At 57.4% G+C, this 19,393-nt stretch overlaps 1 protein-coding gene across 2 annotated transcripts; it reads right to left on the minus strand.

The window, feature by feature from the left end:
- Nucleotides 1–6,731: 6,731 nt before the first annotated feature.
- NXNL2 (nucleoredoxin like 2) lies at nt 6,732–12,904 on the minus strand. Of its 2 annotated transcripts, XR_013996635.1 has the most exons (4): nt 12,450–12,904; nt 8,294–8,458; nt 7,404–7,569; nt 6,732–7,227 (listed from the first exon to the last, which is right to left on the minus strand). XR_013996635.1 is itself a non-coding variant. In XM_081103055.1 (3 exons), exons 1-3 carry the CDS (start codon nt 12,839–12,841, stop codon nt 7,554–7,556), a joined length of 573 nt encoding a protein of 190 aa, XP_080959181.1. In that variant the 5' UTR covers nt 12,842–12,904; the 3' UTR covers nt 7,396–7,553. The 2 variants fall into 2 exon arrangements, 1 of the variants encoding a protein (XP_080959181.1); XM_081103055.1 differs by lacking the exon at nt 6,732–7,227 and having other exon boundaries at nt 7,396–7,569.
- Nucleotides 12,905–19,393: the final 6,489 nt, after the last annotated feature.

Consider the following 19,393-nt stretch of genomic DNA (forward strand, 5'->3'; position numbering starts at 1 on the left):
TTTCTTACTTTTTATTGAAGGTTAAGTGAAAGAATAGCTTGTCAGGTTTTCACCAAGTGCCCACACGGTTACCCAGCACCCTGGCACCCCTGTGCGCCCTGCCGCCGCCCCCGGGGCAGTCCCTGCCTTCACCGATGGACGTCATCGGTGGTTGTACTTGAGATGCAAACGCCATTGCGTGCTTTTCACTCCGCGCTCGTCCCTGAGATTAGCTCCATGGCCGGGCGCTTGCCGGTCCTCGCTGGGGAGCCCACTCCCGACGACCCCGCGCTGGGCCCCAGCGGCTCCTAGTTCGGGGCTGTTACGAACTGTGCGTGTAGCTCGGGGTTTGGTGGCACCGGCTCTGCGGAGATAAACCGCGGGGCTCCTGGCCCACCGGGTTGGAAATGGTCAGCTTCAGTGGATCATCAACCCGTCCCCGCAGGGACCACTGGCCGAGCTCCCAGCAGCGGGGCCGCAGCCGCCTCCACCCTCCCCCCGGGTCGGCGCTCGGCACTCGGCATCCATCGCTGTGTGCGCGGCTCTGTGGGTGTGGCTGGGCTCGCACCTGGGTTGGTTGGAGGGGCTTCGCATTCTTTGGGCAGCACCCAGGGCGCATTGCCATCATCGGGCAACGTGGGGCCGCCCTGCTTCATTTGCTCCGGTATCTACGCTCCTTGGTGTGCCCACGCCCCGTCGGCGCCAGGGCCTCAGTCCGGCCGTCTCGCCTGCAGACTGTGCCCGCGTTCCCGGGCCACGCGTGCGTGTATTTCCAACGACGCGCAGGCAGTGCTGCATCCCGCTCGTTTCTCACTCTGTGCCGTGTGCCCTCGCTCAGCGCAGGGCTTCCAGTGGCCACCCGCGTGCTGTGTGCCCTGGGGGCTGTGTGTAAGCAATTCCTGAGCTAGCCTGAGCCTTTTCTAACAGAGGAAAGCCATTCCCTCCTGCCCTCCACGCCGCCAGCCCTTCCCGAGGGCTCCAGTGATCCAGGGCTCACCCCCGCCTTGGGGCCTTTTCAGCAAACACTTCTGGTGTGGGGCCCTCGGGGAGCTGGAGCCAGGCAGGTGGCATGTGGCCAGCGCCGGGAGGTTCATCCCCACGGGGAAGAGGGTACGAGGGTGCGAAGCAGTGAGCTGGAGCCTGAGGGGAGATGCCTCCGGCCGACTGGTCCAGGAGGGGCTGCGGTGCGAGTTGGCCAGGCCTTTTCAAAGCATCTTCGCGGAGGCCAGAACTTACTGGAAAAGGTTTAAACTATAGCTCGGAGCCTGGCTGGTTGGGCTCAGTGGAGCATCAGCCTGAGGACTGAAGGGTCCCAGGTTCGATTCCAGTCAAGGGCACGTGTCCGAGTTGTGGGCTCGATCCCCAGCAGGGGGCTTGCAGGAGGCAGCCACTCAATGATTCTCTCATCATGGATGTTTCTTTCTCTCCCTCTCCCTTCCTCTCTGAAATCAATAAAAAATATATATTAAAATCAATAAACTACAGTGCAGCGATTTGCATTCCCGTTTCCTGATGGTGAAGGACAGGGAGACCCTGCAATTACGCCTGCAGGCTCCCTTTCTGCGCAGCTTCTGCCAGCTCTGCCTGCTTCTGGGAACCGGGCAGGTGCCCCAGCTCCCTCTCCAGGCCCAGCTTGGTTGGCTTCGCTCCAAAGGCGTTAGAGACCTCCCGACGCAAACACTACCGTCCCATCAGTCAAAGCGCTTGGTTCCCAAGACTTACTTGATCACGCTTGCAACGTGGAGGCTTTGCTTGGCCTGGGGCACGCGTGTGGCCAGGAGAGCGGGCGGGGGGAGGGGGGGCAGAGTTGAGGCCCAGAGCTGGGGAACCAGCAGGCCCTTGGCATTCCTATTGCCATGGTCGTTGCTGGGGAGGCTGGCGGGCATGGAGGGCAGAAGCTCCACGGCTCCAGGAGGATCTCAGGGGCCTCTCTGAGGTCTCAGCAGAGCTCAGCAGCCTGGGTTTGCCCAGAACCAGCCTCCTGTCTCCAGGGAGCTGCTGCTTCCGAGGGTGGAAGCACTTTCCCTGTCACCTGCCGGCCACACCACAGGCTGGGGACGACCCTGCGCGCCCTGTCCCCATCCTGCAGGCACCTCGGGAAGGCAGGCCAGGAGAGCAGGTGCTGAGAAACCAGGTGCAGGGAGCTGGGCCTGTCTGCCCACGGAGAGCTTCCAGGAGGCTGAGTGCTGGGTGCGTTGTGGGCTGAGTTGTAACCTTCCCCCAATTCAAATGCTGAGGCCTTAGCCCCCGGACCTCAGCGTGTGACTGTGTTTGGAGACAGGACCTTTACACGGTTACGACGGTAAAAGGAAGTCACTAGGGTGGGCCCTATTCAACCTGTCTGCTTTGGACACAGGCCTGCACAGAAGAAAGGCTGTGCAGACACAGAGAGAAAGCAACCATGACACGCCCAGGAGTGAGCCCTCGGGCAAAGCCAACCCTGCTGACAACTTGAGTTCAGGCTCTCAGACCCAGGCTGTGAGGGAGTAGATTTGTGGTGCTTGTTACACAGCCCCGCTGACTGAGACAGGTGCTGGGAGCTAAGGGTGAAGGCAGGGCCCTGTGACCTGAGTGACCTGCCATCTCCTCCCAGTTGGACCAAGTCCTGAGAAGTCCTGGCAGGAGAAAGATACACCACCATCCTCCCAATGAACAATTCTCAAAATTCATCTGAATGGGGAGTGGGGGCGGGAGGGAGGGGCAGAAAGCATGCTGACCGTATTTCCTGAAATGTGGAGGAGAGACTCGCTCAGAACACAGAAAGACGAACTGACCCTCCTAGGATTATGTTCCTCTCTGACTCAGAGGTTCTTGAGTGCAGGGGAGACTGCTATTTGTTTCCTGCTTTCAGCACAGCGCTCTGGGTAGGGTGAGGGATGGAAGCACATCTGTAACCGCTGTGGCCAGACTGGGTCAAGGCCAAGCTCCCAGAGCTGGATGGCGCCCCAGGCTGCCCGGGGCTATGGATGGGCATCACCCACCTGACACCAGGAAGTGGGAGGAACAGTTGAAGGCTGTGGAGACTGTAACCAGGATGAACTTGACAGCAAGGATCATCTGTTTACGTGTTTGGGGGTGTCTCATCAGCACCTCCCAGCTTGTGCTCCAGCACCCCTGACGCAGGGCCTCCAGGGCCCGACCTCTGCCAATGGCACTGACGCGCTGAGACTCCAGGGCGGCTGGGAGAGCCCGGGGGGGGGGGGGGGGGGACAGGCTACCCTCACGGCTGAGGTTTCTTTGTCCCTTTAGAAGCTGGGACAGGGAGGAGGAGTGCTCGGCCTTGTCAGGGGAAATTTACAAACAAGACAGCAACTTGTACAGACATTTGCGCAGTTAAAACTGTCCCCTATGACTCAGAAGCCTCACAACCTCTCCCTCCCACACCATCGGTACCGAGGCCAGGCCGTCACCACGCCCTCTTCCTGGGACCTGGCCTCTATTCCAGCTGCTGGTTCCGTTGGTCCCAGGAGAGCCCCCTGCTGGCCTCACACGCTGCAAGCGGACAAGGTAAGGAGGCCAGGTGTGTGAGCTGCGTGGGGAGGCTGTAGGGAGGCTGTGCTGAGAGAAGGTGAGGCAGAAACATCCCTAAATGATGAGGGCTCTTCTCACAGCTGACGGCGTGCTCTCACCACGGAGAAGTAATCACCCCTGGGAATGGCCTCAGACCTGCTCGCAGGAAAGGGGCACTGACACCCCCATGGAAGGGCCTGGACTGTGGCAGCCACGCAGCCGTCCGCGGGTCCGCCAGCCCCGCTCTCCTCTCCAGCTGACGCCCAGCCTGGGGTCCCCGCTCCATCATCACAGACCCTTCACGTCCCGTGGGAAGCTGCCAGGCCAAGGCTCAGCGAGCACCAGGTGCTGTCGAATGAATGAATATCCAAAACCTGGTATTTATACAATGCACTTCTTCCCGAGCTGGAGATGATTACTCATAACAGATAAAGTCACGACACATGTGTACGGAAGGAGAATAGAGTAAATGCTTTTCTGTTTCAGAAAGAGAAGCCAGGGAAGTAAAGGATGTAGAAAAATGATTTATGCCTAATCACTGAGGCAGCTGGCCCTGAAACCACGGAGCCCTAATCCCAGAGGTTTCTATTTACCTGGAATAGTAAGAAACCTTTCATATGCCCTAACCAGTTTGGCTCAGTGGATAGAGCATTGGCCTGCAGACTCAAGGGTCCCGGGTTCGATTCTGGTCAAGGGCATGTACCTTGGTTGCAGGGACATCCTCAGTGGGAGGTGTGCAGGAGGTAACTGATCGATGTTTCTCTCTCATCGATGTTTCTAACTCTCTATCCCTCTCCATTCCTCTCTGTAAAAAATCAATAAAATATATTTTTTTTTAAAAAAAGAAAACTTTCATATGACACACGAAGGAGCCATGTCTGCCGTGTCCCTAGCCAGCCTTCTCCCTGTCACTCTGCAGCCAGAAGAGAGAATGTGCCCTTCACCCTGTCGATGGGCCACCTCCCCAGCCTCTGGGTCACCCAGGGCCTGAGTGAGGCCAGGGGACAAGGCAAAGGGAACCAGCGCGCTAAAACCTGCTGCGATGCGATGAGGCGTTCAGGGAGAGGGGCTGGAGCAGAGCTGTGTGGCTGGCCTCGGAGTGCACGGAGGTTTGGGGGGCTGGGGAGCGGAGCAGGGGGTGTTAGATGTGTGGTCGGGTTACAGACTGGATCTTCTCAATTATTTTCCAAACAATGCAAGTAATCAATGGGATTCTCTTTTAATTACCGTTGCCAACCGGGATGTCTTCTGGGAGACCACGCCAGGGGAAGCAGGGGAGTGGAGCCAGGGCTGTAGAGCTCAGATTCACGCCCGCCTACACTCGGGCTCCAGCCCCTCTAGGTCTGAGTCAGGGCAGCTTCCCCAGCGCTCCCATTGTTCTCTCCTTCCCCACAGACAGAGAGACGCTGCAGAAACAACACTGAGCCGCAGTGACAGTCTGCAGACACTGTGAGGACTAGAAACCCACGTTCAACGCAGAAAACCGCTTCTAAAGCATTTTGTCAGATTAAGACTCGGATAACCTGTGGCGCTGCAAGCTCAACCTGCGCTCCTCTCGGCCACAGGCAGCTTGAACACACACAGTTTCCCTCCCTGAGAGGCATTCCAATGGTCTTTTAAGTGAAGAACAAAGAAGGAAACAAGAATGGTTTGGAAGCTCCACAAACAGCCCCCCACGGTGGCCCCAGCCAGCACCTGACACGGGAACCAATCGGCTTACCCCTGGGGCCTGTCATGAAGTCCTGAGACCTAGGCTCCTCCCACTGGGAGACTCGGGGTCTGGGTGGGGTGACAGCTCTGCTCTGAATGTCCGGGAGCCCCTAACATTCACGTTAGAGCCCTGCCCCATGTATGGGCAGTTAGACGGGCCCTGAGGCGGGGCGGTGATGGGTTAGAGCCCTGGTTAGATGCCAGGCTCTCTCTCTCTTCCCCCCCCCCCCCCCACGAGGACACATCGGGAAGGTGGCCCTCTGCGAGCAGGAAAGAGCCCTCCCTGGGATCGACCCGGCTGGCTCCTGGGTCTCGGCCTTCAGCCTCCAGAGCTGTGAGAGATCTGTGTTCCTAGTGTTTCATGCTGCAGCCTGAGCTGACACACAGCCACACGCGTCCCAAGCTCCCCACTGCACTGAGGGCCGTGGGGGAGAGGGGTGGAGCAGGATGGCGAGAGCCTCGGGCTGTAGGTGAAGCGGCGATCGGAGGCCTCGGGGTGTCAGTGCTGAAACGCCCACAGGGCTTACCTCCGGGAGACGGCTTTGCCCTCGCTGCCCACCATGGTTTGCTACTGTAATACAAGGGCAAAAGGCGCTTTAGCATGGACACCAGTGACATCGTCCCCTGAAAGAAAGCTGCCTGAAGTTAAGGAAAATTACTTGTCAGGGATGTTATTAAAGGAAATGTATTCTGTTAACAATCATGTCGGGACACATCTCCCTCTCCGCCTGGGCCAGCCCCGGGGGAGAAGGCACGTGCCAGCAGGGCTGCGCCCAGGCCTCCCGCCCTGCAGGTGCCTGCTCTCCAGCCACCGAGCACCATGGGTCTCGGGCTCCCGTGTGGCAGCTACAAGCATGTTTATCAGGAAGGATGCATCCAGTCTTTAAGAAGTCTGTGACTGTGGTTTTACACACGCACGCGTGCGCGCGCGCGCACACACACACACACACACACACACACACACACACACTGTTTGTGGACTTTCCATCTGCAAGAGATAACCCCCTCCCCCAGAGAATGTGTGGTTAAAAATACCATAATTAGCCCTGGCCAGTATGCTCAGTGGTTACAGCACCAGCCCTGGCACTGAATGGCTGAGGGCTTGATTCCCAGTCAAGGGTATATACCTGGGTTGCAGGTTCCATCCTGGCCTGCCTTGGGCGCCTGCAGGAGACAACCAATCCATGCATCTCTCTCACATCAATGTCTCTCCCCCCTGCCCTCTCTCTCCCTCCCTCCCTCCTTCCCTCTACTCCCTCTGAAAAAAGAAAAAATATCAATGGAAAAAAATCCTTGGGTGAGGATGAACCAAAAATATATGTATGTATATACACCATCATTAGATCTTACGTGTTCTTATCCAAAAACAGATACGGCAACCACATGACAGGCTGGAGTGCTGGCTGAGCTGTGTGGCCCTCATCTGTCCTTTATACATGCACCAAGCCAGCAGCTGCACACCTAAACTTACCCAACGTCAGTTACAGCTCAGCGAGGCCGGAAAAAATACCACAATTAAGTCAATATTGTTTCAGGAAAAGAACTGCACCCCTGCGTGCTTTATTTCTGGGGCAAATGATGACCAGATTAACTCCATCAGCTACGTCTTTAGTCAATCCCAGTCCCCAGTCCGGTGGTCCCCTGAGGGGATAGAGGACAGGCGGGAGGTCCAAGTGACAGCATGGAGCCCCCCCCCCCCCTTAAGCCAACAACGCGGCCTTCCCCTCAGGGCCCAGCCCTCACCTCTGGGCCAAAGCCTTCTTCCCTCCTACCCGCGCTCTCCACGGGTTGCAGGGGAGCTGGGGCGTCCCTGGGTCCTGCGCACAGCTTGCTCCCCTTCCCAGCCCAGGGACCAGCGCAGTGGGGCGCGGAGGGGACTGGCTGGGGGGGTATCTCCGGGTCCCCCCCCCTCACAGTGCAGCTGGAAAGGAGGGAAGGTCTGGTCTGGCCACGGGACAAGCTGCCCAGCGAGGCGGGCAGGACCGGCTGCAAACCTGAACCTGTGGCTCCCCTCTTGCTCTTTTCTTTCTTTAAGAAACAGAGTTTATATGAGCTTTATTATTATTTTTAATTTGCTGATTGAGAGAGAGAGGACGGGAGTGGGAGGGAAGAAGGGAGAGGGAGGGAGGGAGAGAGAGAGAGAGAGAGAGAGAGAGAGAGAGAGAGAGAGAGAGAGAGAGAGATTGCTCCCCTTACTTCCGCACCCATGGGTCGCTTCTTGTATGTGCTCTGACCCGAGCCCAGCGGAGGCTCGAACCCACTGCTCCCAGCCAGGCGCCTCCTGCGCTTCGGAGCCGGAGCCGACGAGGTTTGGTCCTGACGGGACTACACAGCCTCGACATTGTCACTACTTCTTAGGATACGATGATGCTGTTATTCATTAAAAATAAATGTGAGCACAAAACAGAAGAAAACATCGCAAAGAAAGCACCGTTGGGGCACAGGCGCAGTCCTCCTGGGGGAGCTGGAGCAGGCAGCGCCGCCAGGGAGAGCCCGGACACACCGCCTCCTGCAGCGCGGGGAGGGCGGCGCCGCACAGGTCGCGGGCAGCGCGGGGAGGGCGGCGCCGCTCAGGGTGCGGGCAGCGCGGGGAGGCCGGCGCCGCTCAGGGTGCGGGCAGCGCGGGGAGGGCGGCGCCGCTCAGGGTGCGGGCAGCGCGGGGAGGCCGGCGCCGCTCAGGGTGCGGGCAGCGCGGGGAGGGCGGCGCCGCTCAGGGTGCGGGCAGCGCGGGGAGGCCGGCGCCGCTCAGGGTGCGGGCAGCGCGGGGAGGGCGGCGCCGCTCAGGGTGCGGGCAGCGCGGGGAGGCCGGCGCCGCTCAGGGTGCGGGCAGCGCGGGGAGGGCGGCGCCGCTCAGGGTGCGGGCAGCGCGGGGAGGCCGGCGCCGCTCAGGGTGCGGGCAGCGCGGGGAGGCCGGCGCCGCTCAGGGTGCGGGCAGCGCGGGGCCAGCAGCGGCGCCAAGAAGTGGGAACAGCTGGAGGCCGCGGGGGCCGGGCCGGGCCGGGGCGGCACCGCGCGCTTCCGCTGGCACCCACCCCCTTCTCCCCAGTGCTGGCCGCAGCACCGGGCCCCACGCCTGCCCAGGTCCCGGCTTCACCCGGAGAAGTTCTGAAAGACGGGGGCGGCCTCCACCCAGCTTTGGAAGCAGGCCGGGCCCCGCTCCCGGATCTGCTGGCGCCCTTTGTCGGTGATGACCTCCCCACTGGGCTTCAGGATCACAAGCTTGGGGGTGGCTGTGACGCGGTACCTGGTCCTCAGCTCACTGCGGAGAGAAGCGGGCAGGCCGGGGTCAGCGGGCGGGGAGGCTGTGCCCCCGCCAACCCTGCACAGCCTCAGGGCCACGCCCGCCAGGGGCCCGGGAGCCTCCTTCCTTCCGCGTCGCCCTCCGCCAGCCTGTCCCAGAGCGTCAGCAGCTGGGCTGCTCGGGCCTGTGCTGTTACAGAGCGAAACTCTCTCTCCTTATCCCAACCATGCATCCAACAAGCGCCCTGTAGACACAAAGCTCTGCACAATGTCTAGTCGGACCTTAGGGCAACAGAGAACCCCGAACACTACAACATGTAGTGTTAGGCTCGAGCCATGGCGGGCACAGGCCTCCCAGGCCAGAGATGTGCCCGGTGTCCCCAAGGGCACGGCCGAGGAGGGTCTGCCAAGGGGGGTCCACGGTTGGGGGATGTGGTACGTAAACCCTTTAGGGGTGGGAAGTGTGGGAAGTGTTCTGGAATCTCAGTTGTCCAGTCTGGACAGAACACAGGTGGAAAGGGCAGGCGTGGGAGACAGTGTGGTCAAATGCTGGGGGGCAGGAAGATGCAGACTGAGAGCCACTGGAGAGCCGGCAAGGGCACGGCAGGACCAGACCTGTCTTTGATGAGATGAGGCAGGTGTGAGAATAAGAATCCATTGAGTGGGGACACCGAGGCTGGGGGGCCGATTAGACCAGTGGTCGGCAAACTGCGGCTCGAGAACCACATGCGGCTCTTTGGCCCCTTGAGTGTGGCTCTTCCACAAAATACCACATGCGGGCGCGCACGTACAGTGCGATTGAAACTTCGTGGCCCATGCGCAGAAGTCGGTATTTTGTGGAAGAGCCACATTCAAGGGGCCAAAGAGCCGCGTGTGGCTCCCGAGCTGCAGTCTGCCGACCACTGGGTTAGACTATTCTAGCAGTCCAGGGCCTAACTGAAGTAGAAATGAGCAGGAAGGCAGGAAAGGGCTGGAGAGCCACAGACTCGGCAGATTCGGGGCCTGACGGAGGCGCTGGGTCAGGAAGTCCAGGAGCTGGGCCCTCAGGTGGAGAGGGCACCGTCGAGCAGCCTGGCCCACGCACTGGCTCACCCATGGTTCTGAGGGCTCTGCCGGGGCTGTTCTCTACCCGGGACATGAGCCACGGCCGGCTGGTTCTCCATCTGTCCCAACTGGTGACCTGGAGGCCAAGGTGCTCCAGCCATGGGGCCATGGGCGGGGCAGTGGTGAGAACCAGAGCGGGGGGATGGGGGGTCGAGGAGGGAATACTCCAGAGCCCAAGTGAGCGTGAGTGCGGTCAAGGAACAATCACAAAATGCGTGTGACACCAGCACTGAGCAGGTCTCACCTGCAGGGCACACGCCACAGGAACGCCTGCTGGCAAACGTGCTGTTCCTTCTTCCTGCGCCCACAACACAGGCAAGGAAGCCAGACAGGGTGGCCGGTCAGTGGTGCTGCCCCAAGCCAGGCCTGGGAGTCACCCCTCCTCTTGCCCACACCGCCTGGGGCTGAGGGATGCCAGTAAGCACGTCCCTGTCCAGGCAGAGGAGGGGCACTCGCACTGGTTTTGCGGGGGCTGCACTGCAAAGCCAAGGCCTAAGGAGCTCTGAGGACTAGGTGAGCACCTGGGCATTTTCCTTCTGCCGGGGCCTTGGCGGTGGTCCCCTCCAGCCATGCCAGCGGGACCTGTGGGGGCTCGGTGGTGGGTTCCTCTCTTCCTCCCACGACTCGCCATCAGCAGTCACCAACGGGCGGCTGTTACCATCGTAGCTAGCCCGTTCATATTACAAATGGGAAGGCAGCAAAGGGGAGACCAGACATTGTAAGCAGTTATCTGGGCAGCTCCGCCAGCAAGCTGCAACTTCACGCTCCCTCACCCACTGCCTGCAGGTCACTGCGGGAAAGGGCCCAACGAGGGGGAAAGGGATGCATGGGCAGTGAAGTCGGGGTGACGTAGGGAAGGCGCTGGCCTGTCAGTCTAACCTGGAAAAGGATAACTGGCTAGAGGGGGTGGGGCCACTGCAAGTGCACAAAATCCAAAGGATTCATTGGATAAGCTCCCGGTTAAAAACCACAGACAAAGGAATTCTCTCTCTCTCTCTCTCTCTCTCTCTCTCTCTCTCTCTCTCTCTCTCTCGCTTCGCTCCTGCTTCCTGGCACTGGCTTGTTCCGTGACCCAAGCTAGCCTGCCCAGCATGTGGCCGCGGACCCCACAGGCAATGGCCTGCAGCTGGGAACACTAGCTCAGCCAGCCAAATGCTGGACCAGACCTGAATATGGACTTCTTCCAGGGCAGAGGGAGATGGCACCTCGGTGGGGAACTCCCTTAATGTTACATCATCAATAAAGCTTCCTACCATACCTCACCCTCCCATGGAGGCCTCAGAAGTTCTTGTTCGTGTGGCACCCCAAGAACTCCACTTCCATCAGCAACATGGGGACACAGAGAACACCCCACCAATAACATAGTCACTGAGGGAAGACAGGCCAGGGCCCTCACCATGACCCAAGGGGGCCCAGGAGATTACTCCCCCAGCCCCGTAGCACCAAGCAGAGTGCTATGTTCTGAACACAGGACCTTCCCCCCTGCTGCCTGTATGCTCCTTACATTCTCTCTCTCTCTCTTTTTTTTAATATATTTGTATTGATTTCAGAGAAGAAGGGAGCGGGAGAGGGAGAGAAATCAACGATGAGAGAGAATCATTGATTGGTTGCCTCCTACACACCCCCACACTGGGATCAAGCCCAAAACCCCGGCATGTGCCCTTGACGGGAATCAAACCCGGGACGCTTCAGGCCGCAGGCCTATGCTCTATCCACTGAGACAAACCAGCTAGGGAACTGGCACTTTCAAAACTGTGTTATTTCAAAAGCTGTGCATAACTTGAATACTAAGCAAATCAAAAGGCATTTTATGACCGGCACTAGCCATGATGCTAAAATGCATCCTTTTGCCGAGTGAACCCCGGTCATTGGGACTTATCTTCGACGTGTGTCGCTACTCCTGCTGTGAGAGAAGTGGGCTTGCCCAGCTCACCTCTCCCTCCCATCATGCAAGCAGGTGTTGGAGAAAGAATCACACTTCCAGGGGACTTGCAAAGGTAGCTTCCATTTTTAATTGCCCAGAAGGAATGTCCTTTGAGGACAATTAATTTGGGAGGGTTCATGCCGCAGGGAAACCATAATCCCCATGGAAATGCACAGGTGCTCTGTAAACAAAGCCCAGAAACCTCCCGTGTGCCCGCCGAGGGCCCGGGTAATGCCCTCCGTGAAGCCGATTTAACCCAAGCCTGGAGCTTACACCACAGGGACCGCCAAGATGCCCACGCGAGGGCTCGAGCCACGTTCCCTCTGCCAACCCACCCTCAAGTCCTCCCTGCCCCTCCTCCCTCTTCCCGCAACCCCCCCCCCCCAACCCGCCCGCCCCTGCGGAGCCCGTGCGCAGCCAGGGGAGAACTACGGCCAATTTCTAGTTGATTCACAAACTCTGAAACCCAGCAAAGCTGAGCGTCCGCGCCGTCACGTCTCTAAACAGGAACGCGAGATGCTCCAGGGCAGGCGTTTGTGTCACCCTGACGCCGCCTCCGCGGTGCCGGCACCCGGTCCCACAGCTGGTGCGGGGCCGCGCTGGCGGCGAGGACATGCCAGCCACGCGCAGTGAAAATGAACCCGGGCTCTCCCCTCCCGGGCTCCGAGCCCGGCCCCGCACCGCTGGCCTGGGCAGCCACCCCTCGGCTCCGGTTCTGACAGAGCGACTTCCCGAGTCCCCTCCCTTCACACTCAGTCTCCCCGTGCGGTGGGGCTCCGCGCCCGCAGCGCCGCGCAGCTCGGAGAAAGGCAGGCTCTGCAGCCGGAGCGTCCCGACTCCGGGAGCGACCGCCCGGTCCCCGAACCGCTCCAGCCTCCCTGGGAACCTGCGCCAAACGACTTGGACCCGGGCCGGGGCTCCTGGCTGCAGGGACAGGAGGGCGGGGCGCGGGGCCCGGGCGAACCCCGGCGGCCACACTCACTGCCGGTAGGGGTCGTGGAAGGGGAGCGCCAGCCAGGCGCCGGGCAGCTGCCGCAGGAACCCTTCCATCTCCGGGGCGCTGCCGTCGGTGGACACGAGGACCACGGCCAGGGGCGCGGGCGGGCGCGCCTGCTCCACCAGCTCCGCGTAGAAGTCGCAGAGCAGCGGCGTGAAGTCGCGGCTGGGCGCGCAGCGGCCCGACGCGAAGTACAGCGCCACCACCTTGTTCTGCAGCGCCGCCTCGGCCTCCACCCAGGCGCCGCCGGGGGCCAGCAGGCGCCGCCCGCCCAGCACGTCCACCATGGCTGGCGCGGAGGGACGGTCGCTCGCGGCGGGTGGTCGCCTCTTTTCTCCCCGCTCCGTGCGCTGGCGGCGCAAGACCCTCCCGGGCATCAACACCGGCCTCGGCCGGCGACTGCGCAGCAGCGTCCGCACGGGGGAGGAGGCGGGGAAATGCAGACGCCTGCGGCTCCCGCGGCCACCGCAGCAGCTCCGCGCCGCGCCTCCGGCAGCGAGCGGCCCTCTAAGCCCTAGCGCTCTCCCCGCCCCTCCCATCGCCCGCAGCGCCCCAAAGTCTCCCCGCCCCTCTCTCCTCCTCTCCCATCGCCCGCAGCGCCCCGCAGTCTCCGCGCCCCTCTCCCCGCCCCTCCCATCGCCCGCAGCGCCCCGCAGTCTCCGCGCCCCTCTCCCCGCCCCTCTCTCCTCCCCTCCCATCGCCCGCAGCGCCCCGCAGTCTCCGCGCTCTCCGCCCACGCGCTTCTCTATCCTCGGACCCTGCCCTGCGCCTGCCCACTGCTCCACCTCGCGGCGCCCCCCCTGCGCTCGGTCCCGCCCCCCCCTGCCTGGTGTTCACCGAGCAGTAGGCCCGGGAGGTTCTGTCCGGAGGGGAAGGGAGGGGAAGGGCGGGTGGAGGGGAGACGACCCCGTTCTTTCCCGGGATTGCAGGACATCCTGCGCCTGGCCTGGGAGTCCTGTACTTGAAGGAGCTGCTGCTGCTTCTTTTTAAAAATCTTTATTTTTAATTTTTATTATGGAAATATTCAAGTATACATAACAGTAGAAATAGTATAATGAAGCCCAATGTTCCCATTAGTCCGGCGTCAGCAATCCACACTCACAGTACATTTGACATCACGATGTCCTTGTGAGGCAGCTTCTTAAAGAAGCGAAGAGTGAAGTGTCCCGCACCCGTGAGGCCTGGGAGCAGAGTCTCAGCTTCCGGCCGGGGCGGAAGGACACGCGCCTGGGCGCAGAATTTGAGGAGTCATAACTCACACACACAAACAAACAAAAACCCTAGGCGAATGAGGACAACTCATTGTGCTTGCTTTGGAGAGGGAGGGGCAGGGCTGCCGAGGGGGTGAAGGTAGACACCTGGATGGAGGTTGACCCCTCCCGCTCTCCCGCACCATGAGACTGACATGTTGGGACACTATGCACTTGGCAGAGCCAGGGCTAAGTTCACATTCTGTTGCCGGACAGATGGCCCATGAAGAGCGCTACCAAAGCCCCCATTCACTGTCGTCTTAGAAGAGTAGGAATTTACAGGCAAACCTGGATTCTCCAAAGTCTCCCATCTCCAACAAGTGGGTTCTTGGCCAAGTTCTTCACGGAAAATGTCTCAGTTGTCAAACAAAACTTCAGTTCTCGACCCAACAATCCTTTTGTGCTGATACCTGTATGGTCAGTTACATGTCTCTCAGGTGACAAACAAAGGAGAGAGTGCGTGAGTATGGGTCAGTTCACCACTAAACCTCAAACTGTTAACATCTCAGGAAATTGTGCTGTGAATATTTTTTGCTTTTGTTGCTACTCATTATTATCAAACTAGAGGCCCGGTGCATGAAATTCGTGCATGGGGGGGGGGTCCCCTCAGCCCAGCCTGCACCCTCTCGCAATCCAGGACCCCTCAGGGGATGTCCGACAGCCGGTTTAGGCCCAATCCCATGGGACCTAAGCTGGCAGTCAGACATCCCTCTTGCAATATGGGACCACTGGGTCCTAATCGCTTGCCTGCCTGCCTCATCGCCCCTGCCTGCCTCATTGCCCCTAACCACTCTGCCTGCCTGCCTCATTGCCCCTGACCACTCTCCTGCCTGACTGATCACCCCTAACCACTCTGCCTGTCTGCCTGATCACCCCTAACTGCTTCTGCCTTGGCCCCCACTGCTGCGGCTTCATCTGGAAGGACGTCTGGAATGACATCTGGAAGGTCGTTTGGCTGTCTGGTCTAATTAGCATATTATGCTTTTATTATTATAGATATGTACAGTAAGTCATATTGATTCCTAAGGTTAGTGATAGCAACAAAGTGAAAAGGAAAGTTGTGAGAACAACAATAGAGCTTAAAAAAGAAATAATTGCAAGTATGATGGAGATGTTCGAGTGTCTGATCTGGCTACCGAGTATGGAATGGCTAAATCAATGATTAGCACACTTTTATTTTATTTTAAAAGACAGATTTTCTACTTTTTATTTTATTTTTTTAAATATATTTTATTGATTTTTTACAGAGAGGAAGGGAGAGGGATAGAGAGTTAGAAACATCTATCAGCTGCCTTCTGCACACCTCCTACTGGGGATGTGCTCACAACCAAGGTACATGCCCTTGACCGGAATCGAACCTGGGACCTTTCAGTCCACAGGCCGACACCCTATCCACTGAGCCAAACCAGTTAGGGCATTAGCACACTTTTAAAACACAAAGAGGCCATCAAGAGTGCTGATGTTGCTAAGGCTGTGAAAGTGCTCATGAAACAACAATCACAGGCAATTGAAGAGGTAGGAAATTGTTGTTGATTTGGATGAAGGACAAGCAGGAGGTGACAGCATTTCGGAGGCAGTGACATGTGAAAAAGCAAAGATGCTGCAGCCTGACCTGAACACCCGAACAAGGGCTGAGGGTGGCTCGTCAGGCCTGGATAGATGCAAGAAAAGAGGTGGCCTTCATTGACGAGGCTGCCGGCTCTAACAAAGCAGCTGCGGGTAATTTCGTGATGGAATCTGAACAATCCTTCGGGGCCAGAGGACTTGTTCCCCAGCGAGTGTTCAGATGTGATGAGACAGGCCTCTTCTGGAGAAAACGCCCAGAGGACCTACATCCCACAGCAGGAGTCATGGCCGGGACGCGAGCCAGTGGAGGACAGGCTGGGCTGATTGCAGGGTGGGATGGAGTGGCCTTCAAATGGAAGCATCTACTGAAACCCTCGCGTTTTCAAGAAAAACAATGTCATAAAAAACAAGTTGAATTTGACATGGAGGGCTCCTAGCAAAGCTTGGGTAAACAGGCAGGTTTTTTTGTTTTGTTTTGTTTTTTAAAATATACTTTCATTGATTTTTTTACAGAGAGGAGGGGAGAGGGATAGAGAGTTAGAAACATCGATGAGAAACATGGATCAGCTGCCTCTTGCATGCCCCCCACTGGGGATGTTCCCGCAACCAAGGTACATGCCCTTGACCGGAATTGAACCTGGGACCTTTCAGTCCACAGGCCGACGCTCTATCCGCTGAGCCAAACCAGTTAGGGCAACAGGCAGTTTTTTATTGAGTGGATTCATGAAGTGTTTGCCCCATGTGTGAGGACATACCCCTGGGAAACACAAATGCCACTCAGGGCACTTCCTGTCCTGGCGGGGCTGCTGCCCGCCCCCAGGCCTGGAGCAGAGCTGCTGGAGGAGCACAGCTTCCCCACTGCGAGGTCCTCCCCACCTGCAGCGCCCGCCCCCAGCCCACGGGCCAGCAGGTCGTTTCTAACCCCACACAAAGGTCCTGTTTCAGAGGTGGTTTTCTTTTTATCCTCCTCACCCAATATATTGTTGAATATTCTCTATTTAATAAAAATTGATATGTTTTTATTGAATTTTAGAGAGAGAGGAAAGGGGAAAAAGAGAGAAACACACACACCCTGGGTCTGTGCCCTGACTGGGAATCAAACCCAAGACCTTCTGGTGTTTGGGACGACACTCCAACCAACTGGGCCATCCAGCCAGGGTGGTAGAGGTGTTGTGAGGTGACCTGTGAGACTAAGTTAACCCTCAGGGGGTCCTGGAAGGAGCGTTTTAATATCCTCACTTGCGTGAGGCTCATAGAGCATGGGGGAGTGTGCTCCAGGACCACGCAAACAGCTAGCACAGTGGTTCTCAACCTTCCTAATGCCGCGGCCCTTTAATACACTTCCTCATGTTGTGGTGACCCCCAATTTATTGTTACAAATTGGACATAATTAAAACATAGTGATTAATCACAAAAACAATACGTAATTATATATGTTTTCTCCGATGGTCTTAGGCGACCCCTGTGAAAGGGTCGTTCGACCCCCAAAGGGGCCGCGACCCGCAGGTTGAGAACCGCTGCGCTAGAAGAAACTGGCCAGAGCCTGTTACTGACAGAGCCTGTGCGGAATGAGGGGGCCTGGCTGTTGTGGGGACACTGTGTCCCTGGGCAAATCCATGGCCTGGCGGGGGTGGCGGTGGGGGAGTCGGTGAGGACACAGCCCTGAGCTGACCACCCAGGAGCTCCAGGGCCTTCAGAGGAGGGGGAAGGAGGCCATTCCTGCTTCACTCATCAAGGGAATGCTGGGAAATGAGCAGAAATGCAGTTTTATTGAGAAATATCACCCTGACAAAGAAGTAGCAAACCCTGCGATAAATTTGTTCGTTGACAGTGCCGTGTTTCACGTCAGGCAAGTGTTAAAACGCAGGCAAAACACAAAACTAGTGAATAGTCCTTTGGTTTATTTTTCTAGAGAAAGTGGAAGGGAGAAAGAGCGGGAGAGAGAAGCAGATGAACACATCCATGGGTTGCCTCCCGCATGCGCCCCAAGCAGGGCCAGGAATCGAGCCTGCAGCCGAGGTGTGTGCCCTTGACTGGAATCAAGCCCAGGACCCTTCAGTCCGTGGGCCAGTGCTCTATCCACCGAGCAAACTAGCTAGGGATTATTTTTGTTTTAAGGTGTTTACTTATAGATTAAAGAAAGTTAAAACAGGGAATTATCGGGGGTCTTGAATGGATTGTTTCAATTTACATTCTTTCTAATCGGGGAAAATGATTCATTTTTCGAAGAAATCACTCTCAGCAGCCTTCCGAATGAGTTAAGTTTGAGAACTGCAGTGCCACTGTATACTGAACTCAGAGGGAAAGCAAGAGGGGCTGCGAGCAGTGTACCAGTAAATCCTGTATGTGGAGGCCTATGACTTTTGCTAAATCTCAGAAGCAAGATGAATGGAATGTCCCTAAACTCTAAATATCAAAACTCTATTTTGATCTGTTTGGCTTTTTTTCTTAGATCACAACAGTGAACGGAGTGGAGAAAACATTCCAAAACTTTTAGTGCCACCCATCCACGGGAGAAATATCCGATTATTTGTGTAAACGCCGTGAGCTGAGGGGGCAGGTGTCTGTTCCCAGGAGAGCAGCCCACCTAGGGAGCCACCCCAGTGCTGACGCTGGGGCAGCCCTCCCTCTCCTCCAGGGGCTGACGCGCGCGTGTGTGTGTGTGTGTGTGTGTGTGTGTGTGTGTGTGAGGACTTCTCCCTCAGAGCTCCTGGCAGGCACCCAGGGGAGGGTGATTCATTCCCTCCCTCCTGTCTAGAGGCTTCTCCACCCCCTGCCCCCGGTCTTCAAGGGCCTTCTCGGGCCCTTCCTGTTGCATGAGGCTCCCGGGAGTGACAGCCTGGGTGGCCTGAGTCCTCCTCCCCACTTGTCCTCAGGGCTCCCGGCCCCCAAGCATGGCAGACACAATTAATCCCCAGCTACCTCAGCCCAAAGCATAAGGTTTCGGGTAACGAACTATGGGAAATCAACATAAAATACACAAGGTTCATACTCAGCTGCTGTTTTGGGGGGTTTCTCTGTGTGTGTGGTGTTTTTGCTTTGCTGGTCACACTCCCTCTTTGGTCTGCCGGCTGCCTCTTCTGGTTCTGCCTTTCTCATGGGCCCACCCCACTTCCGGACTGAGCCCCTCCCTCGGTTCCAGGCAGAATCTCAGTCAGCATGGGAAAGGCCACCTGCAGGCCTCGCAGCCCAGACCCGGCAAGCACTGCTGTCCCCAGGCAAGCAGACTCCGCAGCGGCCTCCAGCCCGGGCCCAGGGCCACCCAGCAGTGAGCACAGGGAGCTCTTTCCTCATCTTCCTGCCTTTCCTTCCTACCAGCTTTCCTTTGTTTTTCTCTTATTTATTAATTTTTTAAAATCTTTATTGTTGAGATTATTACATTTGTCCCTCTTCCCCTCCCCCACCCCCCGCCAGTACCCCCCTCCACCTGGTCCCTGCCCCACCCCAGGCCTTCACCACCCTATTGTCTGTGTCCATAGGTAATGCATATATGCATATAAGATCTTTATTTAATCCCTTCCCACTCCCAACCCCCCTTCCCTCTGAGAATCATCAGTCTGTTCCATTTCCATGCCTCTAATTCTATTTTATCCACCAGTTTATTCTGTTCATTAGATTTCTTATTTATTTTGATTTTTAGATTCAATTGTTGATAGATATGTATTTATTGCCATTTATTGTTCATACTTTTGTTCTTTTTCTTCTTCTACTTCTTCCTCTTCTTAAAGAATACCCCTTCCTGCTCCGCCAACAGTAATCAACTCTCCGTGTCTAGTTGTCCTTCCCTGGGACAGCTCCTGTAAATTAAATCACATGTATGTTTTTCATCTGGCTTCTTTCATTTTGTGTGTTTGAGGTTCCTCACATAGCGTGTGTCACTCATTCCTCTTCCTGAGCAGTGCCCCAGTGTGGACACGGCGTTGTGCTGGCCGTTCACTGGCTGGTGGAAATTGGGGCTATTATGAACAATGCTGCTATAATATTACATTTTCTGTAGACATACTGCCTTTCAATTCTGATGTGTATATTCCTAGGAACCTAGAGTCTTATGGTAAATTTATATTTAACTTTTAAAGAAATTACTGAACTGTTATCCAAAGAGTTGCAGCAGCT

The sequence above is a fragment of the Myotis nattereri genome (assembly GCF_964212035.1).
Source record: "Myotis nattereri genome assembly, chromosome: 12".
Classification (NCBI taxonomy): Eukaryota; Metazoa; Chordata; class Mammalia; order Chiroptera; family Vespertilionidae; genus Myotis; species Myotis nattereri.